The sequence below is a fragment of the Carcharhinus amblyrhynchos genome, chromosome 4, assembly GCF_965287045.1.
Source record: "Carcharhinus amblyrhynchos chromosome 4, sCarAmb.v2.hapA, whole genome shotgun sequence".
NCBI lineage: Eukaryota > Metazoa > Chordata > Chondrichthyes > Carcharhiniformes > Carcharhinidae > Carcharhinus > Carcharhinus amblyrhynchos.
In genome coordinates, this window is record NC_137327.1 from 18977340 (window position 1) to 19005068 (window position 27729).

General features: G+C 42.6%; 1 protein-coding gene across 1 annotated transcript in view; it reads right to left on the reverse strand.

Annotated features, from left to right (window-relative positions):
• Positions 1 to 27729, reverse strand: part of LOC145341734 (polycystin-1-like protein 2) — a 118647-nt gene that overhangs the window by 18526 nt on the left and 72392 nt on the right. The window contains exons 25-35 of the mRNA XM_080186595.1: positions 25793 to 25894; positions 22571 to 22749; positions 21918 to 22064; positions 21044 to 21243; positions 19054 to 19268; positions 17915 to 18131; positions 12748 to 12976; positions 11436 to 11667; positions 5289 to 5385; positions 3736 to 3876; positions 2348 to 2533 (exon numbers count right to left, since the gene is read on the reverse strand). Of these exons, the coding sequence (XP_080042721.1) occupies positions 2348 to 2533; positions 3736 to 3876; positions 5289 to 5385; positions 11436 to 11667; positions 12748 to 12976; positions 17915 to 18131; positions 19054 to 19268; positions 21044 to 21243; positions 21918 to 22064; positions 22571 to 22749; positions 25793 to 25894 (1945 nt within the window). The remainder of the gene's footprint in view (positions 1 to 2347; positions 2534 to 3735; positions 3877 to 5288; positions 5386 to 11435; positions 11668 to 12747; positions 12977 to 17914; positions 18132 to 19053; positions 19269 to 21043; positions 21244 to 21917; positions 22065 to 22570; positions 22750 to 25792; positions 25895 to 27729) is intronic.

Sequence of the window (27729 nt, forward strand, 5' to 3'; positions counted from 1 at the left end):
ATCTTCCTTCTTCAGCCCAATAGTTATGACCATGACTTATTCTATCCTCAAGCATCAAACTCAAGCTGTGTTACAAATTGTTTGTAAATTCTGAAAGGTTAGTTTGTGGTTTGTGATTTTATTTTCCAATCTTCACTGTACAATATAAAACATAAGTAGTGTTGCTTCACAATGGAAGGGTGGTGTAAACATTAAAAAACATCAAACTGAGCAGTTTGTAGCAATGATTAGGCTGTAACGTGGAAACTTTGCCTACACATTCAATTTTATATGAGTGGCAAGTTAACAATTAAACCAAAAAGCAGCTTTTCTTCTTTTAAAAACAGTTTATCAAATTGCACAAAGCCACAGCTATGATATCAAATAGGGTTCTCCTCTTTCATATCAAACAAATAAACCAGCTGAAATTAACTTAGGGACAAAGTAAAAGGGGCAGCTCCCCAAAAGGAGGGGGAACAGCCCGAACAAAACCAAAGTACAAAGGAATCTTAAAACATTAAATCATAATGTGGTTATTGGGGTTTATAATGCACCCCAGCCCCTGCAGTGCCCAATGGGTGCAGAAGGTGTCAACTGCGCCCTCGGACACCGTGTGCTCCCTCTCCAGGGACATCTGGCTGCGAATGTAGCTGCGGCAGAGGGGCAGATAGTCAGGTTGGATGACCCCATTGATTGCCCGTTGCCTGGACCTGTTAATGGCGCATCTCGCCAGGCCCAGGAGCATGTTCACGAGGAGGTCGCCAGCCTGACCCGACCCTCTCCGCACCAGGTGTCCATGGATCAGGAGCGTGGGACTGAAGTGCAAACAAAATGTCAATAAGAGGTTTTTCAGAAAAACAAAAAGGGAGTGCAACTTAAGACATGAAACGTAGGCACGGTCCACGGACTCCACAAGGCCACAGAACGTTCAACTTGGGGGTCCGTGACCTTATAGAACCTACAGTTGCACGGAACTGCTGCATGCAACACCCTCCACCCCAGGTCCCCAAGATAATTGGGGGCAATCCCTCTTAGAGGGATCTCTGCTGCTCAGCGGCAACAAGGCCCTCCAAGGTGTATCTGGGTGACAGGCGAGGACGCTATAGTGGAAGGTGTGCAGCAGCAGCCCGTACAGGAAACGCCTCCGTGCGGTGGAAAAAGAAACGGAGGACATTTTTGTGAGGCAGCACTTGCTGTGGGGCACCTGACCCTGGGGTGGTGGGGGGTGGTGGGGGAGGCGTAATTTGGGGGGTGGTCTAGGAATTGGGCCAATGTGGAATTCTGTCCGAGCAGGAGAACGCTCGGGCGGGATTCAAGTACGGTTCTCCAATACCTTGTCTGCTTCTTAACATATTAATTATAATCAGGACCATGTGTGAAATACTAATGCCAGCATTAGGCCACAGTGGAAATTATTAGCTATTACATCAATTAACTGGTGTTTCAATTAACAATTATTTAATTCACCAACACTTTAAAAAATGCTTCAAGCCCCTACTTAACCAGTGCCTGTGATTAAATCACATTCCAATTAGGATTAAAATGCAAGTGAGCAAAAAATTCAATGGGAGCAATTTCCAGGACAGGGTTGTGGCTTGTGGGCTGGGACAGGTGAAGGACCGATAATGCTTTAAATCATCAAAGTGTTATGGGGCAAGTCAGAAGTTCCAAAGTGTTTTATGGAGCCCATCTGGATCATAAGTTTTGCATCTTGAATTTGGTTAGGATAAACATGTACGGCTGGATTCTCTGGCCGCACTCACCTCAAAACTGGAGAATCCTGCCTTTTGCATTGTAGGTTCCCTGCTCACTACAATTCTCATGACATGTTGGACGGGAGAATTTGGTCAATATGTTTCACCTCAGATATGATTCAAATGACCCACAGGAGAGCTTTTACCAAACAAAGTTTACTTCAGAAACGTGCAGTTAATATGCAAAGTAAGATTATTAGCAATAACTGCTAATAAGAACTACAGTAATGTATAACTCTTAATAAGATGTTCCATTTCAAGATATTCCAATCAAACAAAACTTCCTTTATACATTATCGTTGTGAATGGCATTCGACAATTTGGTGCTGTATGGTATAATTCAGTAAGTAGTCTCACAACACCAGGTTAAAGTGTAACAGATTTATTTGGAATCAGGAGCTTTTAGAGTGCTGTCCTTTTATCAGATGAGTCCTATTGGACTTTAACCTGCTGTTGTGAGATTGCTTATTGTGCCCACTCCAGTCCAATGCCGGCATCTCCACATCATGGTATAATTCAGGCAGCAAGAGTTTTAATAACTTTAATCTTTCCATCCACCATTGGCAACAAATAAAAGATCAATGTTTCCACAGTTTGGAGCATGTTTGCCTCACCTGGGTAGAAGCCAAATAAATTTGTGATAAGGGTATTGTTTGCCCATTTAAAGAAATCTCTGTAATCCAAGATGTCATCGAAACCACTGGTGAAGCTGTTTTCAATGGCTTTATTTAGGTAATAGGAATTTGGGTCACGCTGACCATAAGCAACCAACAGCAACATCCACAGAAACCCCAGATACGCTGCAACAAACAAAACCTCATATCAGATGAAGCGTCTGGATATAGCACTTGGGGTGAATAGGATCAAAGATTATGAAGAGAAAACAGGATTGGGCTATTGAGCTGGATGATCAGTCATGATCGTAATGCAGGCTCGAAGGACAAAATGGCCTCCTCCTGGTTTTATCTTCTATACTTCTATTTTCTAAAACAGGCCATGGATCTATTGTTGCAGTCAAACACCACAGCTAATTCAAATTTGTTAAAATATCAATTAATCTAATCAACAATTGTCGACATATCAGTCGACATCAGGAAGTGTAAAGAAGAACATACCCCTGTCGACATCAATGGGGATGAAATAGAAAAGGTCAAGAGCTTCAAGTTTTTAGGTGTCCAGATCACCAACAACCTGTCCTGGTCCCCCCATGCTGTAGTTAAGAAAGCCCACCAACGCCTATACTTTCTCAGAAGAATTTGGAATTTCAGCTACGATTCTCCCCAACTTCTACAGATGCACCATAGAAGCATTCTTTCTAGTTGTGTCACAGCTTGGTATGGCTCCTGCTCTGCCCAAGATCACAAGGAACTACAAAAGGTCATGAATGTAGCCCAATCCATCACGCAAACCAGCCTCCCATCCATTGACTCTGTCTACACTTTCCGCTGCCTTGGCAAAGCAGCCAGCATAATTAAGAACCCTACGCACCTTGGACATTCTCTCTTCCACCTTCTTTTGTCAGGAAAAAGATACAAAAGTCTGAGGTCACGTACCAATCAACTCAATAACAGCTCATTCTATGCTGCCAGCAGACTTTTGAATGGACTTACCTTGCATCCAGTTGACCTTTCTCTGCACCCTAGCTATGACTGTGACACTATATTCTGCACTCCTTTCCTTCTCTATGAACGGTATATTTTGTCTGTATAGTGTGCATGAAACAATACTTTTCACTGTATGTTAAGACATGTGACAATAGTAAATCAAATTAAATCAAAAACATACAATGTGACCATTTACTAAGTATTCCTTAATTTGATTATTGCGTCAAGAAATTCCATGACTCGAGCTTCCTGCCTTGGCAATGAAAATCTGCAATGTCAATTTACCCAATTAAGCCAGCCAATTTACCCATTTCTTGGTTTCTGTCATTTTTAACTTTAGCACTTCAGAGAAACTTGAGATTTTTGAACAAACAGCACTCGAGAGGTTACTTGCTTACCAAGTATTTCCCTGATCAATCCAAATACTTTCTGCTCCTTGAGTGAATTCTTCTTCATGTGTTCGACTTCGATTTGAGGTGGCGGCTGGTAAATATTGCTGCTACTGTCCCTTCGCGTTGCTAGCAGAGCACTGGGGTCTCCTGCAGAAAAGGTACAAAGTGTAACTACCTAGGAATGTAGATTTGAAGACATTGATGCCACATTTGTGAAGCTTATTATCTTCTTCTAATATTTTCTCACCTTCACTCTGCCCTCCCCTCACTGCAGTTGCCTAAGTCACAAGACTCCACTATACCACATTCATATTACTGCATTTGCCATGAGGAAGGACATCTCAATAATTTTTCTCCAAAAGAAAATGCTCCACTACTGTGAATACAGTCCATCAAACTGCCAAGTTGGGGAAGAGTGAGATGCATCCAAATGATTTAAGAGTATGAGAATAAATCATAGATGGGTGGCGGGGGGGGGGGGGGGGGGGGGTGCAGGGGGGTGGGGGGGAGGGGGTGGTGGGGTTGATCTTGAGCCTGCACTCTGCATCAGCAGGACCGCTAGTGCAAAATCTAGAAAGAATCAGGAAACACGATTGCGGGGCAGGGAAGGGATGGGAAGACAGGCGATGATTGTGGGGGCAATGGGAATGCTGGCAATGACTGTGAGGGGAGGAATGGGGATGGGAATGCCAGCTTCGAGGAGATATATCATTGTTGGATGGGCAGGCATGCAATTCCAGCAATGATTGTCAGTGATGATTGTTGGCGGGAGAGGAACGGGAATGCAGGCAATGATTGTTGGAGTGGCAGGGAGGGAGTTTCAGCGATGATTGCTGGGGGGGGGGGGGGGGGGGGGCGGTGGGTGGAGGGAATGGGAATATCGACAATGGGAGTTTTGGACGGGAATACCAGTGATGATAGTCACAGGGATAGGGGAAGCCCCCGCTATCTCCATGATGATGGGGGGTGGGGAGGAATTAACTTCTTGTTCTGATCGGACACTCTTTAAAAACGGCGCCCCAATCTCAGTGGAGTCAGTCTCGATGGCTCAAACTGGAAAACTTCATGCCAATTTTCTGTCTGAGCCCGACACATTTTTGATAAGATTTCCCCCATTGTCTTTCTTTCTCTTGCTGATTATACGAAAGGGTGTAGAGTCACTTTGACCTTCAGACTCAGCTGCGATTGTGTCTCTGAATGATATATCTCCTCAAAGCATGGCAAATACAGAATAAATCAAAAACATTTATTGCGGCTGAGACATTTAAGCCTTGTTTTTGTGAGACTTGAGCGAGTCAGACAACATTGATTGTGGACTGTTTTATGTAGCTGAGCTTGTGGAAAAGTAATTTGCCCATTTTAACCTTGCTTCAAAAGTCCTCTTCCACCAGGCCCAAAAGTCTTTATCCTAAAGTAATACACTATTTCCGCTCAAGTGCTCTGGCACATAAGTTATGATTTAATCTGCATGCTGAAGATGTAACCTGGTCAAATCAACTCTTTCACATCAATGTCTTAGGTGAGAGTTTGACCCATCACAGTTAGATTGGAGAAGTCACCTGAAGTGGATAAGGGACTGTCAATTGGACCTTCCCCATCATCTTCCTGTTCCACTTTCTTCAAAACCAGTGCAAAGAAGGCAGCAAAACCCAGTACCTGAAAAAGCAAATTAAAACATGACGGAAAAAAATATCATTCATTAGTACATATGAATTAGGCTTATTCCTGTCTACTGATTATTTCCAGCTATAAATTGCACCTTTTGCTTTGATTAATTATTGCAATTTATTCACAATGCCAATTAAATTCAGTTGTGCCTACATTTTTTAGAATTGGTAACTCTTGCCTAAATATTCAAAAATAAAGTTAAAATGTATCGAGGCTTCGGGCGCGATCTTACTTGCCATTCATGCCACGCTCCTGTTACAGTGAAGTCGGAGAATTTGGTGGCTAGCCAAATTTCCATTCATTGAAACAGAATGGGAAAATCCCGCTGGCATGAATAGTGGTAAGATTCTGCCTTATATGTTACACCAGTTTTACTGGACTAGGTAAACCTGTTGCTTTTTGCATAAAAGCCTGTACAATGGTAGTATTTTAGTAGTAATTCAGCTTTCTTCATACAGTTATGCAGCAAGCTTATTATTTAACATGAAGTTATGCAAGTTCACTTTGAAACTTGAATTAACTTGATGCAACTTGAATTTGAGTTCATGCTTCAATTGTTCAGCTCCACAAGCTGAAGTGTTGACATAACACAAAGGCGTCTCATCTTTTGAAGTTGCTGTTACTTTGTTTTGATTGGCAAAAAGAAACATGGATTTCAAGAAATCCTAATGAGCTTCGCAAAGTTTACTTACACAAGATTAAGATCCATTTAGGATTGGTGGTAATATATTAGCATGGCTTGAGGGTTAGTTAACAAACAGAGAAAAAAAGTGAACAGGTTATTTTGGAATGGCAGGGTCTAATTAGCAGAGTGCAGCAAGAATCAGCGCTCAGGGTCCTCAGCTATCTATAATCTATTAGGTGAAGGGATCATGTGTAATATCCAAATTTGCTGATGATGTAAAGCTTGGTGGGAAAGTAAGCTGTGAGGAGGCTGCAAAGGAGTGTCAACAGATTCACTGATGTGACAAGAGGTGGAAAAGTAAGTATAATGTGGGAAATTTAGAATTACCTATGCTAGTACAAAAATGGAAATGCAAAATGCTTTTTACAAGGTGGAACTTGGAAATGTTTGTACCCAGAGAGTTGAAAATCTTTGCACATGAATCACAGAAAGTTAACGTGTAGGAACAAGCCATTAGGAAGACAAATTCTGTTTTGGTCTTTATTGCAAGGGGATTATAAAAGAGTGAGCAAACATTGTTAAGTTAAGTATAGGGCTTTGGTGAGACTATACGAAGAGTACTTCGTACAGTTCTGGTCCCCTCATCCAAATACTTGCACTGGTGAATGGGTGCAGTCAATGTTCATTAGCTTGATCCCTGGAATGAGGTAAGGGCTGCCTATGAAGAGAGATGAAGAGGAATGGGTCAATGATCTCTGGATTTCAGAACAATGAGAGGTGAGCTTCGGGAAATATATTTAAGAAAAGGGGTTGATAGGAAAATTACTGAGATGCTGTTTCCCTTGGCTGGAAAGACTGAACTAAAAGGTCATAATCTCAGAATAATGGGGTTAGGATTGAAATGAGCAGCTTCATTGAGACCATTGTAGATTAAGATGTACTTTGCAATCTGCATTGATCCTACAACCCCAGTTAAGGGGGAAGAAAAGGCATATTTTATCATAATCCAATGTTTTAATGTTTAATAAATGTTTTCTTTCTTGCTGTTTAAACTAATTAGCAGTTCTGCGAATCTGTTCCTCCATGTTTCATTAAAGAAATAAATGTCATGATCTTTTGAGCCAGGTTTCCATTTTGGGATTTTCCAGTCCATTTATAATATCAAGGAGGAAGTGTTAGGAAAACAAAGGTAGTTTGAAAGAATGCTTATTTGAATTGGTAAATATTTGAAATAAGGTATAGTCTTAAGCGGGTTTGATTTAATATTTCTGTGTCTGGAAGGGTGAAACCTAGAATTAAATTCATGTTGGACGAAGGTGTTTGTATGTGTGGGGGTTGGTTTTAATTCCAACTGTGATTCTATTGCGCTTCGAGAGGGCTATGGTGTGAAGACTAAATAAACCAGCAGTGGTTACTTAGCAACTGGGGCCCTGTAAAGTAGAGAAGCTTTCAGTTTTAGTTCAGCTAATTTGATTGCAGTTGGGAATAGGTAATGAGAGAGAAGGGAGCTCTCATTGCTCTGCTAGAAGCTGATGGTTTAGAAGGCTATAGAAAGAACACCCCCCTCATCATAATACAATTTTTCATGTTAATAAGTGTTTTTTTCTTGTCATTAAAACTAATTAGTGGTCTGTGATTCTGTCCCTCCATATTTTGTAAAACAGTTATGATCCTTTGAGCCATGTTCTCTGCTGGGATCTTCCCGCCCAGTTATAACCCAAATTGAGATCATAACACCTGGTTAACATGCATTCTTCTTATACTTTTTAGATTGGAATGTGCTTGAAAAGTTAATATAGCTGTGGCAAATTACTATGTAATCTTTTATTTCACAGAAGTAATTTATAGAATCATAGCAATGTTACCACATAACCATCGCCACCTTGGCCAGGGGTCAGCAATGATAATAATAAGAATAGCCAATTTTTATAAAACTTAGTTAAAATGCAATATCTTCAGAACTGCATTGCTGTTACTCGAATGCCACTAACGATAAACAGCAGGACACATTACAATATCATTTTCAAGATTTTTGCGGAAAATATATTAATTGAATGATACATTCTCACAACCGCTTGAATAAATTTTTAAAAGTAGAACCAGCTGTTTAAATACAAGATCAAGGCCAAGAGTTGCACAAGTCATTTAATGAGCTTATGTGGCTGTGGAGTTCACCAGCCACTAACCTGGGTTGTTGTGTCTTTGCCAACTTTCTGAAAAAGCAATCCACTTACTTTCCCATAACCTTTGATTTAAAATATTATTTTCAAATATGAACATAATTCTCCTTAAAAATTGTTTACAGATTCCACTTCCACCACTGTTTCTGGCATTTCTCCAGCCTGTGTTCATTAAGTAAACCCCCTAACCTCTGCTGTTGTTCTTCTGATGATCTTCAATTTACGTCCTCTGGTTAGCTACTCGATCACATTACAGCAGAGACTGCATTACAAATGTCCTGCATTGGCTGTAAAGCTTCCGGACACCAAGGGAGTTAAGGGATTGGTTGGGGAGGGGGAGGGGGGGGGGGAGCGGTGTGGAGTTGAAGATCAGCCATAATCTCATGGAGTGGTGGAGCAGATGTGTGTCCCACCCGGTGATTTATTTCCTGTATATTTCGGCGGCACAGTGGCACAGTGGTTAGCACTGCTGCCTCAGAGTGCCAGGGACCTGGGTTTGAGTCCTGACTTGGATCACTGTTTGCGTGGAGTCTGCACGTTCTCCCTGTGTCTGTGTGGGTTTCCTCCGGGTGCTACAGTTTTCTCCCACAGTCCGAAAAATGTGCTGGTTAGGTGCATTGGCCATGCTGAATTTTCCCTTAGTGTACCCGAACAGGTGCCAGACTGTGGCGACTAGGGGATTTTCACAGTAATCTCATTGCAGTGTTAACGTAAGTCTACTTGTGACACTAATAAATAGAAAAAGTATATTTTTTTCCTCACAGCTCTGGGATGTCCCAAGGTCATAAAAGGCACTATATATATGGTTTCTCTCATTCACAGCGGATGGGATTAATTTGCCACAAGTTATATCATCTGTCCAACTTTCTTTTTATTGACTTCAGTGAGTTGTCTGGGAAATGGTGGAACTGTAGATGTTTTCTGTCTATCTTCACTGTTGAAGAAGTAAATAAGGTCACAGAAATACTTGCAAATCAAGAGGTGAAAGAGAGGGAGGAACATAAAATGATAATCACCAGGGAAAGGGTACTGAGAAAACTATTCAAACTGAAGGCTGATAGAGACCAGTGGACTTATCCACTATCTATAAGAAGTGGCTGCTGCTTTCGTACACACATTGGTTGCCATTTTTCAAAATTCCCTTGACTCTGATCAGATTGGAAAATAGCAAATGTCACTCCTCTCTTTCGGAACATAAAGACCAGAAAGAAGGTAACTTCAGGCCAGTTAGTCTGACTTTTGTCATGAGGAAAATGCTAGAATTTATTATTAAGGAGGTTATAGCAGGGCACTTACAAAATCTAATTGCAATTAGGCAAAGTTAATATGATTTTGTGAAAGGGAAATCTTGTTTCAATAATTATTAGAGTTCCTTGAGGAAGTAACAAGTAAAATAGATAAAGGGGAACCTGCAGACATGGAGTGCAATTTCCAAAAGGTGTTTGATAAGGTACTACATCAAAGGTTACTAGATAAAATTAGTTCATGGTATAGGGAGTAACATATTAGCTTGGATAGAGGATTAGTTAGCTAACAGGAAGAAGAGAGTAGGGATAAATGGGTAGTTTTTGGGTTGGCCAGCTAGAACTAGTGGCGTGCTCCAGGAATCAATGCTGGAGCCTCAGGGTGGCTCAGTGGCACAGCGGTTAGCACTGCTGTCTCACTGCTCCTGGGACCTGGGTTCAATTCCAGCCTTGGGTGACTGTGTGGAGTTTGCACGTTCTCCCTGTGTCTGCCAGGGTTTCCTCCAGGTGCTCTAGTTTCCTCCCACTGTCGAAAAGATGTGTAGGTTAGATGTGATTAGCCATGGTAAATGTACGGGATTACAGGGATAGGATAGGGTGAGGGCTTGAGTAAGATACTCGGACAGGTTAAATGGATGGGCAAAAAAAATTGCAGATGGAGTATAATGTGATAATGGTGGGGAGAATGGAAAAACAGAGAGTTATTTCAATAGGGAAAGATCGCAAAGCTTTGTGATACAGAGGGATCTGGGCGTCCTGGTATATGAATCACAAAGTATTTGTATGCAGGTACAGCAAGTGATAAGGAAGCAAATGAAATGTTGATGTCTATTGCAAGGGAAATAGAATATAAAAGTAGGGAAGTTTCACTACAATTGTACAGTGCATTGATGAAATCATATTATGTACAGTTCTGGTATCTTCAAGAAAGTATATAGTAATATTAGAAGTTCAGAGAAAGTTTACTGGACTGATTCCTGTGGTTAAAGTGTTATCTAATGAAGAAAGGTTGGACAGAATGGGCCTGTATCCTTTGCAGGTAGAAAAATAAGAGGTGGTCTCATTAAGAGATATAAGCCAGAATTCTCCTATCCCACCCGCCACTGGAATTTTAGACTCCAATTCTGGCTTTTAGACCAGAGCAGCCAGAGAATTCTGCCCATAAAACCAAGGGGACTTGACATGCTAGATACTGAGTGGATGTTTTCCCTTGTGAGAGGGATTAGAATAAGGGGACACACATTAAAAATAAGGGTTCTCCCATTTAAGACGGAGATGATTTTCTTTCTCTCACTTATTAGTCTGTGGAATTCTCTTAGACAGCGATGGAGGCAGGGACATGGAAACACTTCAATGTGGGGTCAGATAGAATTATGATTGACAAGGGAGTAAAAGGGTGTGGGAGGTAGACAGGAAAGTGCAGTTGAGGCCACAAGCAGATCTACCATGATATTATTAAAGAACGGAGCAGGCTCAAGGGGCCAAATGGCCTATTTCTATTCCTAATACACATGCTTGTATGGATGGTCAAGCTACCAAGGCCAGCTTTGCATCCCCACTCAATCTGAACATTTTCACTTGGTTTCCCAATTTGCCAAATGTATTGTTGGGCTTACTGTTTATTCATTGTTAGATTGTGAGCCTCTCAAGCAAGGCAAGCAATTATTTCCCACCCTTAATTCCCTCCATTTCGGCACCGAATCCTGGATTTCTCAATTCCCTTAGTGTCCAAGAACATGTATATTTGTGATTGTTGAAGTGGGGGATTGGAAGAAGTGCACAGCAATACTGAAGATTCATGAATAGGCTGCCCTCTATAATCAATAACGCAAAGGAAAATAATACATCTGCAAACTATGCCCAATAATTTACCATGGTAACTCAGTCAGACACTTGGAAAAACTATTTAAAGAATAGCACTTTTCTTTCATCGTATCTTAAGATGTAACCAGATTCAATTACACAATGTTAACCATATCTGCTCATTACCTTTAGAGGTTGTGTAATCAGAACACTTTCAAAGAAAGAGATTGCCATGGAGATAAGCCATTTCATAGAACTGTCTTTGCCATAGTGCAACCCGTAGAGCATGGTAAAGAAGGCAGATACACCACTGGTGGCGGCAACCAAAGCCCAACCAATGAAGACAAACCACCAGGGTAACCCTTTAGAGCCATGTCCTTTTCTGGTGTCTCCAGAAAGACTAGGAGTAGGAGAAAGCCTGAAAAGCAGGAATGAATGGTTATAGCTAAATGTAGATATTTAGATACCTTCTAAAGCTAAGAGCACGGTGACTTCCCCACGCTATGAATTTCTACACTGAGAATGTCAAAGAAGATAGCAAATTTGCAAATATATTTAAATTTCCCATTCCCTTCTTTATGCTTCACAGACAATGTAGGTTGTTAAATTGTGTGCTCTGGAATTAGCTGCAGAAAAGTATGTTGAAACAGCTTTAGACAATTCACCCTGCAAGGCTTCCCTCCTTGAAGCCATGTGTTTAGTAAATAATTGCCAGCAAAAACATGCACTGAATCATAGAATACCTACAGAACAGAAGGAAGCCATTCAACCCATCAAGTCTGTACCGAACACAATCCCCCCCAGGCTCTATTCCCATAACCCCACACATTTAACCTGCTAATGCCCGTTGAAGTGGTGGAGGCTACCTCGCTAAATATTTTTAAGACGCGGGTTGACGGGTTTTTGATAAGAGAGGGGATTAAGGGTTATGGGGAGAGGGCGGGAATGTGGAACTGAGCCACGACAGATCAGCCATGATCTTATTGAATGGTGGGGCAGGCTCGAAGGGCTAGATGGCCTACTCCTGCTCCTATTTCTTATGTTCTTATGTTCTTAATTCCTCCATCGCTGGCTAATCGACCTAACCGGCACATATTTGGACTGTGGGAGGAAACTGGAGCACCTGGAGAAACCCACACAGACACAGGGAGAAAGTGCAAACTCCACACAGACCTGAAGTCAGAATTGAACCTGGAACCCTGGCGCTGTGAGGCAGCAATGCTAATCATTGTGCCATGGTGCCATCCTTAAATCTTAAATCTGTGGAAATTGCTAAGTATTAGGATAGAAAAGCTTAGAATTTCAATGTGGAAGTAACATTGATTTAACAGGTTACTCTCTCTGTCTTCTACAGTTACATCGCTAACTTCCAAAAAATTTTTCATTGGCAATATTCCAGCATGGATGGATATGGGATTTCGAGCCTCGCACTGGGGGTGATCTCACATTACAATACATTATTACACTGTCCTTTTCTGAGGTTATGAGAAATTCTCACCTTTCTGAAACAGAACTGGAGCAGAGGATAGCATTTTCTAGAAGGTCCTTCATGTGCTGCACCTGACGGACAGCCCGAGTGTAGCTTTGTGGATCGTGGAATTTGCTGGCACCCAGAAAGTCCAGTTCATTTTCCACATGCTGGAGCTGCAGGTACAGATAGCGGTTATAATCACTTCGCCTCTGCTTCTCAATGATACCCTTCTCTGAATCAGGGCCCGTGGTGTGTTCTGAAAGAAAGAAGGGAGAATTCGTAACTAGGTGTGAAAGAACAAAGAAAAATTACAGCACAAGAACAGGCACTTCGGCCTGCCAAGCCTGCACCAAGCATGCTGCCCGTCTAAACTAAAACCCCCTACCCTTCTGGGGACCATAACCCTCTATTCTCATCCTATCCATGTGTTTGCCCAGGTGCCCCTTAAAGGTCACCATCATATTTGCTTCCACTACCTCCCCAGCAATGAGTTCCAGGCACCCACCACCCTCTGTGTAAAAAATTTACTTCTCTTTCAAACCATGCTCCTTGCACCTTAAACCTATGCCCCCTAGTAATTGACTCTTCCACCCTGGGAAAAAGGGAAGTGAATGTCATCCATTATACCACAGATCACTTGCTAGAAAAAAGCTTGCAAGGTGACAGAGTTTGCATGGCATCCAACCACTGAGAATCAAATTATTTCAAAGTATTTAAATCCAGATTGATGTTATAGATATTAATCCTGACTTGTTCCCTAATGAGAAGATCTGTCAAGGAGTGAAAAACAATGTACAGTTTTTTACTCAAAGTCTGTGGGAACTTGCTTCTGAGTAACATATCCTGCAAGTGGCCTGTATTGTTTTAGCAATAATCGTAAATGCAAAGAGCAGTGAGATATGTTTCACTCAGTAGTGAAGCACAGATTTGACTGGAAAATATAGGCAAAGATCTTCTGAGGAATGGCAATTCATTTGTGGGACCCGAGCATCGCTGGCTGGCCAGTGTTTATACCCCATCCCTCGTTACTCTTGAACGTGGTGATGAGCTGCCTTCTTGAATCGCTGCAGTCCACATGCTGTGGGTTGAGCCACAATGCCGTTAGGGAGGGAATTCCGGGATTTTGACTTAGCGATTGCGAAAGTACGACAATTTATTTCCAACTCAGGAATGTGATTGGCTTGGAGGGAAACTTGCAAGTGGAGGTGTTCCCATGTATTTGTCGCCCTTGTCCTTCTAGATGGAAGTGGTTGTGTGTTTAGAATGTGTTATCTAAGGATCTTCAGTGAATTCCTGCAATGCATCTTGTGATAGTACACACTGCTGCTACGGAACATCAGTAGTGGAGGGAGTGGATGTTTGTGGTTGTGGTGCCAATCAAGTGGGCTGCTTTGTTCTGGATGGCATCAAGCTTCTTGAGTGTTGTTAGATTACTTTGCATTCATCCAGGCAATTGGAGAGTGACTTGTGCTTGTAGATGATGAATAGGCTTTGGGGAGACAGGAGATGTGTTCATCGCTGCAGGATTCCCAGCCCCTGACCTGTTTTTGTAGCTTCAGTCTTTATATGGCTAGTTGGGTTCAGTTCTTGGTCAATGGTAACCCCCCAGGATGTTGATAGTGGGGGAATTCAGTGATGGCAATGCCATTGAATGCCAAGCGGCGATGGTTTGATCCTCTCTTGTTGGAGATGGTCATTGCCTGGCACCTGTGTGGCGTGATTGTTACTTGCCACTAGTTAGTTTATCACTGGAAAAAACAAAAAGAAAAATGATTGCTGCCCATGTAAGAAGGGTTTGGGTCCTCAAGTCAGGGCAATTCCAAAGCAACATTAAATTGTCACAAAGAAAGAAAATTAGCAGTTTGTTCCACAGCTGTCCAAGTCTGACTGAATAGCCAGAGTCACTTTTAAATTAAAATACACAATTTTAGTTGTCTTGTTTCTTGTTTCGAAGATTTTGCAATACTGCTTGAAGCACTAACTTCTGCCTCACCCACATCTCCAAACTTGCCATTGAAAGTGTATTTCAGTTAAAAATGACATTTAATTAGCATAGAGAAAGCATCATGCTGCAGGTGGCAATTTCCAGTAAAACACAAGTGCCTTGTGCACATATTGCTATTTACAAGCTGCACTTTCCCAATAATCTTAAAGGTTGTCACAAACTGCTCCTAATGAGTTTGTAATATGTGAAATTCCACTCCCCTGTTCCCCCATCCCTGAAACTGACTATGGCAGAGTAATGCACACCAGATAATCATGTTCATCTTCGGATTGTGTTTGGTGCAATAGAAATCTTTTTTTTTCACATTGCAGCATTGTGAAAAAAGCAGCAGCAACCTGTTCAGCAGGCTGCACCTTTATATATGGTGGTAGTAATGCATTCTGTAAGACACAAAGCTTTCACTGCTGTTCTAAAACTGTACGACTACTTTGCTAAAAGCACCAGTTTCCATTTGGCAGACAATCCATGTTTGGGTTTGTTCAATGCATACCATTCCTATAAACTGATTGTTTTCTCTTATTACTGGTGATCCTTTTGTTGTTTTTGTGACCCAATGGAGCTGTAGAGAACTTCACCTTGGTCTGGGCATCAAATTAATACAGGACTCATCATAAAATAGTATTGTATTGAACACAAAATTAAAAAGGTGGGGTTTGCCTACCAAAGCCTATTGGATAATGAGCACAGGTACAAACTCATTCCTCAATTAAAATAGGAAGAAGTCTCATAGCACCAGGTTAAAGTCCAACAGGTTTGTTTGGTAGCATGAGCTTTTGGAGTGCTGCTCCTTCATCAGGTGAGTGGGAGCTGGGTTCACAAGCAGGGCATTTATAAACTCAATTACAAGATAATAGTTGGAATGCGAGTCTTAACAGGTAATCAAGTTTTTACAGGTACAGACAATACGAGTGGAGAGTAGGGTAAAAAGGTGTAAATTGTCTCAGGCCAGGATAGTTAGTGAGATTTTGCTAGCCCAGAAAAGTTGTGGGGGTTACAAATAGTGTGACATGAACCCAGGATCCTGGTTGATGCTGTCCTCATGTGTGTGGAACTTGGCTATCGGTTTCTGCGAGATCCTGGCACTCTACACCAGTATACCCCATGACGACAGCATTGCTGCAACTGCCAATCTCCAGACACAATTCTACAACTCATCTGCTTCATCCTGGCCCATAACGTCTTCACCTTCAACAACCAGTTCTTCATCCAGACACATGGAACAGCCATGGGGGCCAAATTCACGCCTCAATATGCCAACATCTGCATGCAAAGGTTCGAACAAGACCTCTTCACCGCACAGGACCTCAACCAACGCTATACACTAGATACATCAATGACATTTTCTTCCTTTGGATTCATGGCGAACAATCACTGAAACAACTATATAATGACATCAACAAGTTCCATCCCACCATCAGACTTACCATGGGCTACTCTCCAGAATCAGTTGCATTCTTGGACACATGCATATCCATCAAGGACGGTCACCTCAGCACTTCATTGTACCACAAGTCCATGAACAACCTCACGATGCTCCACTTCTCTAGCTTCCACCCTAAACACATTAAAGGGGCCATCCCCTTTGAACAAGCCCATCCCCTATCGACAGGATCTACTCAGATCAGGAGGATCGCAACAGACACCTACAGATGCTGAAAGACACCCTCATAAGAACAAGATATGCGCTCAACTCATTGATTGACAGTTTTGATGCACCACAGCAAGAAACTGTACCACCGTCCTCAGAAAATAAACACAGGACACAGTGCATAGAGTACCCTTCATCGTCCAGTCCTTCCCCGGAGCAGAGAAGATACAACACCTTCTCCGGACCCTTCAACATCTCATTGATGAAGACGAACATCTTGCCAAGGCCATCCCCACACCCCCATTACTTGCCTTCAAACAACTGCGCAATGTCAAACAGGCCATTGTATGCAACAAACTAGCCAGCCTTCAGAAGAACAGTGACCATGACATCACATTACCCTACCACAGCAGCCTCTGCAAGGTGTGCCGAATCATCAACATGGATACCATCATCACATGTGAGAACCCCATCCACCAGGTACACGGTACATACTCTTGCGACTCAGCCAATGTTGTCTCCCTGATACTCTGCAGGAAAGGATGTCCCGAGGCATGGTGCATTGATGAGACCGTGCAGATGCTCCAACATCGGATAAATGGACAGTGCTTGACAGTCACCAAGCAGGAGTCTTCCCTTGCTGTTGGGAAACACTTCAGCAGTCAAGGGCATTCAGCCTCTGAGCTTCAGGTAAGTGTTCTCCAAGGCGGCCTTCACGACATACGACAATGCAGAATTGCAGAGCAGAAACTGATAGCCAAGTTCTGCACACAAGGACGGCCTCAACTGGGATCTTGGGTTCGCGTCACACTATCTGTAACCCCCATGACTTGCCTAGGCTTGCAAAATCTCGCTAACTGTCCTGGCCTGAGACAATTTACATCTCTTTAACCTGTACTTAACCCTCTCTCCACTCACATTGTCTGTACCTGTAAAGACTTGATTTCCTGTTAAGACTCACATTCTGTGTCTGTATATGCCCTGCTTGTGAACCCAATTTCCATTCACCCGAAGAAGGGGCAGCTCTCCGAAAGCTCATGCTACAAATAAACCTTTTGGACTTTACCACAACGCAGGCAAATTTCACAAAATGATCCCTTTAATGCATGATTGCACTATACTTCACCATGCATGATTGCTGCTCGAATGTAGGGTAGTCACATTGGGTGGTTGGGCTAGCAGGATGATCGTTCTTGGGGCGGAAGGGATACTAGTCAGGTCAGGAGAGGTATTCGGGAAGTTAGGTGGACGGTCAGAAGGGATATTATTTGGTGGAGGGAGGACTTTCAGGTTGGGAGGGCTAGTATGGTATTTGAGATTGTGATTGGTGAGGATGTTCACTATTACCTCTCCAGTGGCACTACTGAGCAATGAAGAGATACTGGTCTCTGATTTGCCAGTAGCTTTTGGTGGGCGGTAGCACTGCCCTGGAGGTCCTTGTTCACAGGGAAGGCCTGCCACTGCCATATTAAATTGGCATTTAATATGGCAAACCTTACTGAAAAGCGACACCATGTGGCTCTGGCTTTCCTGCTTGTGGGTGAGACCCCTGTTGCCTCCATCAAATGCTGCCCATGGTTACAGCAGACCTTCAAACTCACCTTGTAAGTCAACTGATCCAAGGCTAAGAATGAGAGGATCCTCTTTCTTGCGACTCTCATTGTAAAACTCATGGTCGACCTTATTTTGCTCCCGGATTATATTTTCAACCAGTGCCAGAAGTTTGTTGATATCGGTTGTTTTTTTAAAATCCTTATCCAGTGTTGGAAGTGGATTCTTCAGTGTTTTAGTTAGTGAGTTAGCAATCCTCTGGATGTCCTAAGTGTACAATATCATTTATTTATGTTAACACAAGTTCATTTTACATTGTCAATGTCTTTTGTTTCTAGTGTCTGAACAACTGATCCATTTGCTTTTAAAGAAATAGAACACAATTTTATTCCAAAAATATGTAACATTTAGAAGAAATCGATTGAATGACAGTTTAGGTTTTATAAGCCCTTTTGAAGGCATACATTATGACTCCACTTCTTTGATTTTGGCCTTTACTGCATCCCATTTCCCTTCACCATACCATTTGGTAGGATCTCCAGTTGTCTGCATCCTATTCTCTGTAGATTCAGAAAGAATGTTCCTAATGGTGGGGGAGTCCAGAGTTAGGGGTCATAGTTTGGGGATAAGGGCTAAACCTTTTAGAAATTTCTTCACCCAGAGAGTGGTGAATGTGTGGAATTCACTACCACACTAAGTAGCTGAGGCCAAAAAGTTGTGCAATTTCAAGAAGAAATTAGATATAACTTTGGGCTAAAGGGATCAAGGGATACGGGGGGGGGGGGGGGAAGGTGGGATCAGGATATTAAATTTGATGATCAGCCATGATTCAAATGAATGGAGGGGCAGGCTCGAAGGGCTGAATGGCCTACTCCTCCTTCTGCTTTCTATGTTTCTATCTTTCTATGTAATGCTGCCTTTGACTCTCCACTTCCATTAATAAACTTCTTAAAATCTGTCTCACTGGTCAAGCCTTCAGACCCTTTCTTAACCCCTCCTTTAGGTTTATTTCTATTTTCCCTATATCTATGTCAAATTGTCAAAGGGTCTTTGTAACATTCAGGGGCGATCCAATTGCAAATTTCAGCATTATTCATCGAAAGGTGCAACTGTCGACTGTTAATAATGGCCCCAACAACCACCGTATGAAAAAGTTAATTCACAGAGACTTGGATATTTTTCCGACAACCTTTATAACAGCTTCAGGCGTGAGGGAGCAAGTTTGTAGACTTTGGGAGGAAGCTGGCAAAGAGGGTGATATACGGCCATGTTTGCCCTGCTTCTTCTCCCTCGACCTCGGACGGATGTTTCTGAAAATCTGCACGATGAGAAGGTTGATGGGGAACATCAGCAGTGAGCTTTCGAAACCAATCACCACTTGCTGCCAGGTGAATTCAATCTTACCTGTGTGAGAAGATAATAAAAATGCCAATGAGAAAGAGAAGGAACCAACTTGTGTGGAAAACAATTCACGTGCTCGGTATAAATAGGGTGTTCCTTTTGGGTACAATTGATTTTCACAAGTATCTGCATTAAAACACATCTAGATTAGCAAAACAAAGGAAAATAAAAAAAAAAATCACAAATACAAGATTAAAACCCCATTAGTGTGACTCTGGCACAGTTGAGATGATACTTGACTCTTTCACCATCAATCTATGCTCTGGGTAAGATGACAAATTGACTATAGAATCCCTACAGTGCAGAAGGAGGCCATTCAGTCCATCGAGTCTGCACCAACTACCTGACAGAGGACCTTACCTAACCCTCTCCCCCACTTGATCCCCGCACGTTTGCCACGGCTAATCCATTTAAACTTGGGACACTAAGTGGCAATTTAGCATGGCCAATCCATCTAACCTGAGGGAGCAGACTGGAGCACCCGGAGGAAACCCACGCAGACATGGGGAGAACATGAGCATTTCACACAGTCACCCAAGGCTGGAATTGAACCCGGGTCACTGGCTCTGTGAAGCAACTGTACTGAGCACTGTGCCACTATGCCGCTCATAGTATGGACAATGTATCCATTATGGGTATTTCAGAACACTTTCAAAGCATTTACATTTAGATTCCATTTATTTAGTCAGAAAGTAATATAATTTTCAGAGGAAAAGATGTTTTCTCACAAGGTGATATACTAATCACATCGAGTGTGCATCATCACAGCTTTTCTACATGATGTTGTCACAGCATAAATGACTCTATTCTTCTGGGTTTATTTCCAGTATAAGCAGTGTGCCACTTGTTACATAAATAGATTCAGTGCTCCCTTGTCTGAGAAAATAGCTAAGGATGAGCAAAACGATGTGGATCATTAATGCAAATGAGCAGTTAGACAACAAGTTAAATATAACATTTCTTCTCATTTCTCTATAGGTTGCAATCTTGTTCTAATGGCCAGTGATCTTGGATTGTCTGTCAGCTGGAAGAATTCTCTCCGCTTCTACCCAATTCAATCCACTCATAGTTTCAAAAGACGTCTGTCAGGCTTCTCTTCCCTAAAGAGAAATACGATAAATCTTTCCTGATACCTGTCATCTCTCAGTCCTGCTATCACCTATCACCACCTGACAGGGTGGCACAATGGCATAGTGGTTAGCACTGCTGCCTCACAGCACCAGGGACCTGGGTTCAATTCCCAGTTTGGGTCACTTTCTGTGCAGAGTCTGCATGTTCTCCCTGTCTCTGCATAGATTTCCTTTGGGTGCTCTTGTGTTCTCCCATAGTATGAAAGATGTGCTGGTTAGGTGCAACAGCCATGCTAAATTCTACCCCCCGTGTACCCATACGGCCATATGATATAGGAGCAGAATTAGGCCATTCGGCCCATCGAGTCTGCTGCACCATTCAATCATGGCTGAATCATCCCCATTCTCCTGCCTTCTGCCTGTAACCCTTGATCCCTTCATTGATCAAAAACCTACCCAACAGGCGTTGGAATGTGACAACTTTCAGTGTGGTTACTTTTCACAGTAACTTTATTGCAATGTTAATGTAAGTCTATTTGTGACACTAATAAATAAACTGAAACTCAACTATATCACATTATGAAGAACAGAATTGTACACAGAAATCTAAGTGTGGCCCAGTTGGTTTGATTAAGTTTTTAAACAGTATTTCTGTTCAAAGGTGAATATTTTTAAACAGTCTATCCTGCAAGGAATTCCTGACCTTACCCAAATCCATTTTCTGCTGGGCGGGATCCTTCGGCACTCCCCAGAATATAATACTGGTCAGCATTGTGCAGAGGAGCAAGGAAAAACAGCATGACACACGCTGTACCCTTGTGAAGGGACTCCTTGGTGGGCGGTTTAGCACCGAATACCAAATATGTCCATCTCGGAAATCCTTAGCAGTCTTCATGAAGAACAGATTACTGTTGGGTTACAACAAGATGAATTTTCTTTAGTCTTAGTGAGGGAAGTGGGAATTGGAAAGTATTAAAAATTACAGAATTCACGGTTGTTACAAAACTATTCCAGAAAGCGATGCAATTTACTAATGTCCAGAGATGAGGAGGCAGTCAAAATATAATAACTGCATCATAAAAAGAATTTAAACAATAATGCATTATCCAGTAATATATTGTGTTATTTTAACTTCGCATTTAATGCCCACCTTAATGTTATTTTTAAAACATTCAATACCTGCCTCGCTTTTTATCTCAACATGTCTTAGAATGTCAACATCCCCCTTTTTAAACTTACCATCCACAAAAACCTTTGTGAGTACTGATGCAAGGTACTCATTAAGGACATCACCCACCACACAAATTCCCTCCACTGTCCTTGAGTGCACCCACCCTTTCCTTAGCCACCCTCTTCCTCCTTACATATGCATAAAAAGCTTTGGGATTCTCCTTAATCCTGCCTTTCATGGCCCTTTTTAGCCCTCCTAAGTCCCTGCTTAAGCTCTTTCCTGCCATCGGAAGAAAGAGTGTTACACACAGTCACAGTGAATGCCTTGTCACAGAAGCAGGAAATCATTTTGTTAGAATAACAGAACAAAAACAGGTTGGACAATCTCTCAGTCTGTATTAACTTCTAGTACCTAAAACGTTTTAGATCCACCTCAGTTGCCACTGGAAAGACTTTATCCAAGAGGCAGTCACCTACATCAATCGCTAACCAGAAGTTACACAGGAAGAACCATCGCTGATCTGTTTCTAAGTCAAGTACCGTTACACGATTCACATACCTGGAAAGTAAATCAAATAGTAACGTTAAGTTTCACATCCGTCTAAGTAGCAATTATTATTTAGTCAAAAAATTAAAATCTGCAAAAAAAATCCATATGATCCTATCCTTGTACTCCAGCTGCTTTAGATGCTCGTCTTTTCAATAACTTTCATCTTTCCTTCAATCATACTCTGAATGTAGGAGTTGAACAAAAGTCATGCTGGTTTTGCATTTTTCTATCCAACTGTGGCTGGAATTCTCTCGTCTCGTTTGCCCCACTGCTCCTCCCACATTCTGAAAGATGTGCTGGTTAGGTGAATTGACCGGAACAGGGGCCGGACTGTGGCGACTAGGGGAATTTCACAGTAACCTCATTGCGGTGTTAATGTAAGCCTTACTTGTGACTAATGAATAAACTTTCAGAAAGTGCAGACCCCACACAGACAGTGACCCAAGCCAGGAATCGAACGCAGATCCCTAGCGTCGTGAGGCTAACCACTGTGAAGATACATAAATAAAGCATACCAGGATGGGCTTGGCCCTGAGTTGTCATGCCAAAGTCGAATGCTCCGGAGATCCCCAAGTGGGAATAGAGTTGTTAAAAGATATCCATCAACCCCTCCTCTCTCAAAGATAGGTTTCTCAGGGTCAGTAAGAAAATGTGGGTCGCTCTCTCCCTCTGAGCCATACAATGTAATCGTCACCTAGATAATGCAAGATATCAAAACGTAAAGAACAAAGGGAGACATAAACCTCTCGCGATTTCAGACATCAGAGAACTGATTTGTTTAAAATATGACTGATTTTATTTCATGTGTTTCAAGCAAAACCAAATTCTGTTTGAGTGATTATAGAATCTTACACACATTTTCCTTTACATTTCTATTGGGGAAAACCCACAGGCTTTTCTATTCTTGTGTGCTTTTTATGGTTAAGTAACTAAAATGAAGTTTCTTAAAGGATCAAAGTGAGCCTCAAAGGAAATGTGTGCCTACCTTTTTGTACTTTTTACTCTAAACAAATGGCATCAAGTGCCAGTATTTTGTGGTGGGTGACTGTTTAGCTTTGTCGTGTAGTTTGTCTCTTTAATAGCCCAGTCACATTTAAGAAAGATGATAGTTTATTATTTTATTAATTTGGTCTCAATGGTGAGAGAAGGGCAGCATGGTGGCACAGTGGTTAGCACTGCTGCCTCACAGCACCAAGGTTCAATTCCAGTCTCGGGTCACTGTCTGTGTAGGATTTGCACTTTCTCCCTATGTCTGCGTGTGGTTCCTCAGGGTGCTCTGGCTTCCTCTCAAATCCCAAAGATGTGCGGGCTCGGTTGATTGGCCATGCTAAACTGACCCTAGTCACAGGGGGATTAGCAGGGTAAATGTGTGGGTTTAGGGGAATAGGGCTTGGGTGGGATTGTGGTCAGTACAAACTCAATGGGCCAAATGGCTTCCTTCTGCACTGTAGAATTCTATGATAAGGCTAGTGCATAAACCTGTGCCATCTCCTCAAACTGGTCCTGCAGCTGCAAAGCAGAGATGAGGATGACATGGACAGTGGCTGCCAAGGTTACACATTCTACAATCGCAGGCTGAAGCCAATGCTTTAACCAATGTTTCTCAGTTTACCATCCATCCAGTCATGTACATCAGGAAGAATGGGTATGTGGTTTTGTCAGGATAATGGGCTTCTCTCTGCTGCCATTTTTAAAAATTCGTTCGTGGGACATGTGTGTCGCTGGCTGACCAGCATTTATTGCCCATCCATAATTACCCACCATTTTCAAAGGATAGTTGAGAGTCAAGTACATTGCTGTGGCTCTGGAGTTACATGTAGGCCAGACTAGATAAGGACAGCCGATTTCCTTCCCTAAAGGACATTCGTGAACCAGATGGGTTTTTCTGACAATCGACAATCGTCAACAATAGATTCTGAATTCCAGATATTTTTAACTGAATTCAAATTCCACCATCTGCCGTGATGGGATTTGAACCTGGGTCCCCAGAACATTAACTGAGTTTCTGGATTAACAGTTTAGTGAAAACATCATTCAATGATCATCTCCCCATTGCCTACATGTGCATACACACATACACATGCACAGGTACAAGCATGTGCAAACACCTAAAGCAATAGATACTAAAGTGGAGGAGACCTTCCCGTACAGTTAAAGTAAAGTTTATTTATTAATCGCAAGTAAGGCTTACATTAACACTGCAATGAGATTACTGTGAAATTCCCCTAATCAACACAGTATGGCACCTGTTCGGTTCAGTGCACCTAACCAGCACGTTTTTCAGAATGTGGGAGCACATTGTGAGTAAGCACATTGTGAGTAAGGTATATTTTTGGAAAGGGGGGGTGGTGGTTTGGGAGGGGCCACACTGTGGAGCCTTTTGGCAGAAGCAGACCAAGGGCCCGGGAACTGCAGAACACCCTCGACCTGCGCAACTGTGTGCCAGTCTGGGAAATAGTGGCACACAGTAATTTTTGAGGCATGTATATAGTTTTAAGGTCTGAAATGTTATGACTATAATTTGTACAGAACTGTAAAAAGGTTTAATTCTATACTGTTTGCAATTCAAAGAAATGTAGATTTGCAATGGTTCATTTGAGATTTTTATGAATAAAGTGTATTTTTGGAAAAAAAAAGTTCTTCAGAATGTGGGAGGAAGCTTGAGCCCCTGGAGGAAATCCACGCAGACACGGAGACAACGTGCAAACTCCACACAAACAGTGACCCTTCAAGCCAGGAATTGAACCTGGGTCCCTAGTGCTGCAAAGCAGCAGTGCTAACCACTGTGCCACTGTGCTGCCCAGCAGTGCAGTACTTGCTGGTGTGTGTCGTCTAAATCGTGTCTGCTCCTTAACCATGCCATCGTGAAGGTAAAATCCTCGTCACCAGCCAAACGACTGGTTCATGATCCCATTACATAGCGCTGGTGAGAAATGCTTCCTGTTTGTTCAGTTGTGTGGGTTTAAGAGAAGTCGGAAAGGTGGTGTTGCTATTAGTTTATTATTAGGCACTGACTGATGCCAGGACCTGCCTCCTCTGTGTATTTCCAACACAGGCTCCTGATGCCCGTGCTTTGCACCTTCCCAAGATGGTCACTGGTGTACACCATAAGTTTACATACACATTTTGGACTTAAATGAACACATAACACCATGGAGCTAAAGTTAGTGACATTTTCTTCAAGAACTGGGTGGTGGTTTATTCAAGAGAGCTTGAATCAGCATTTCCATTTTAATCTTGAGGGAGTCCTCAGGTTTGATTATACTTCCTTTGCATTTTTTGTGATGGTGGATGTAAATCAACATGAAAGATATATGTCCTCATCTAATTCCCAAAGCATAAATAGAAAGAACTGTTAAATTCTCTCCAAGAAGCCATCTTGCACCACTCGGGCTTTCCATTAACTAAAGTATGATTTCAATTTAGTCTAAGTCAAGAAGCGCTGATTCAGTTCTTTGGCTCGCCTGAGCGCATCGTAAATTTACTATTCAATCCCTTTTCAGTGCTTTCCATGCTCAGAACACGGATAAAAACCCATAAGGCAATCCGAACTCAGTACAACCCCATCCTGCAGCTTCCTACCTCAGTAAGCAGAATGCAAATCATAATTTGCAATCTAACATATCATTCTGGTTTCATAATTTACAACGAATGCTGCCAACTCCGTAACCACAGCCCTACATCCCAAATTAAAATCTGCAGTGAAAAATTACACAGAACCTGTAATGGGCACAAACCTTAGATGTGGTGGCTGCTCCCCTGCGATGTCCTGTAAAAACTGTCACCAGGTAGCGGTACTGGGCGAATGGGTCATTATCAGCAAGTAGTGTTATCTTCACCTTTTAATTTCAAGTTGAGAAGGACAAGAGTTAGATAAAGAGGTCAGTGCTGCAGATATGGTTCACTTTCAAGTGAGCTTTAATAAAGCTGAAAGCAGATTGGAAGTGTTGTCATTTTAACAATAATGATGTATTTGCTCACGCTTGTCTAATCTTCTGAGATTTCCATTTTTTTCCTCACTCAATGGGTCAAAGAGCAGATTTCATTAAAATGGATGAACTTCAAAATAAGTTGAATATGAAGAAAAGAAACTATTTGCTCAGCAAACTTAAAGAAATTTTGGCAATAAATTGATAGTTGTAACAAAAAAGAGTAATTAATAAAAATGTCTATGAAAGTGTAAGAGGGCGTGTATGTATGTGACTGGCTCACTTCTCATCTGTTCCACACACATGAGGGCGGCCTCACCCGGGATCTTGGGTTCATATCACACTATCTGTAACCCCACGACTTGCCTGGGCTTGCAAAATCTGACTAACTGTCCTGTCTGGAGGCAATACACATCTCCTTAACCTGTGCTTAACACTCCACTCACATTGTCTGTAGCTTTAAGGCTTGATTACCTGTAAAGATTCGCATTCCAATCCATTATTTTGTAAATTGAGTTTGTGTCTTTATATGCCCTGTTTGTGAACAGAACTCCCACTTAGCTGACAAAGGAGCAGCACTCTGAAAGCTTGTGGATTTTGCTACCAAATAAACCTGTTGGACTTTAACCTGGTGTTGTGAGGCTTCTTACTCACTTCTCATCTCATAGTGTTTACTCACTCACCCTCCTGCTGTGAGAGCGGGTAAACAGTTGTATTTTAAAATTAAGCTGTCTTGTCCCAGTAGCTTTTTTTGGTACGACACTGCTTATTTTCTGCTTTGGATAATTTACTAATTCCAAGCGACAGCCACATTTCAGAAGAACACCAAATCACGGGGGCGATTCTCCCAAAAGTGCCGAATTGGTGAAACAACTGTTCTAGATCGCGACTGTTTTGTCAGTTCATCTTCTCACTCGAATCTCCCCACTCTGTGCACAGCAGAGGCCACAATCGTGAATCTCATTAAAAACCCCGGTGGGTGGGGCCTATTTGCCATCCCGGATCTGTCCGATGTCCAGCCCACACCCCAACCCCGCCCCCCAGCAATGGCGATCCCCCCCACCCCTTCATCCCATCAGACACCCCCCATCCCTTGCTGACTCCCGCAGGATCAAACCCCACGGGAGGCAGGCCCCAACCCGGCCTACCCAAATCACTGCCTTCTCTCCATCCCAGATCGATCCCAATGCAGAGTGGCAGCGGGATTCCCCAACCCCACCAATCGCCCCCAGGCCCCGCCCACAGTAGGCCCCAACCCCTTGGCAAAGCCTGATGTCCGATGGACAGTGCCAAGATGTCCCCTGGGCATGGCTACTTTGCCCCTTGGGCAGTGCTGGGGGTACAGGCTGGCACTGCCAGGGTGCCCATGCCCAGGGGGCATTAGCCCACCCAATCCCCCTGGGGAACCCCAATTGCCCCCTTCATTCTGGCGGGTCTCCCACTAGTTCCCCAAATGTGGGGACCTACTCTAAACCCTGCCAGAATGAAATGGTCCTGGTGGGGTGAGAGAATCAATCGGGACCAGCAAGTTCCCGATAATAAAATTCATAAACATATTTAAGCTACATTAAAAAAAAGATTCAAATGACTTATCTCTCTTCCTGCTGGTTTCCAGCACAGTCTGGATTCCAACTATTCCTGGCACATGTGCGAATCCCAGAAAAAGGCTGATGAAATGCACCTCCCAGCCCAACCCACCAGTAAAGTTATGGGTTGCGATAGGGGAATCGCGCCCCACATTTCAG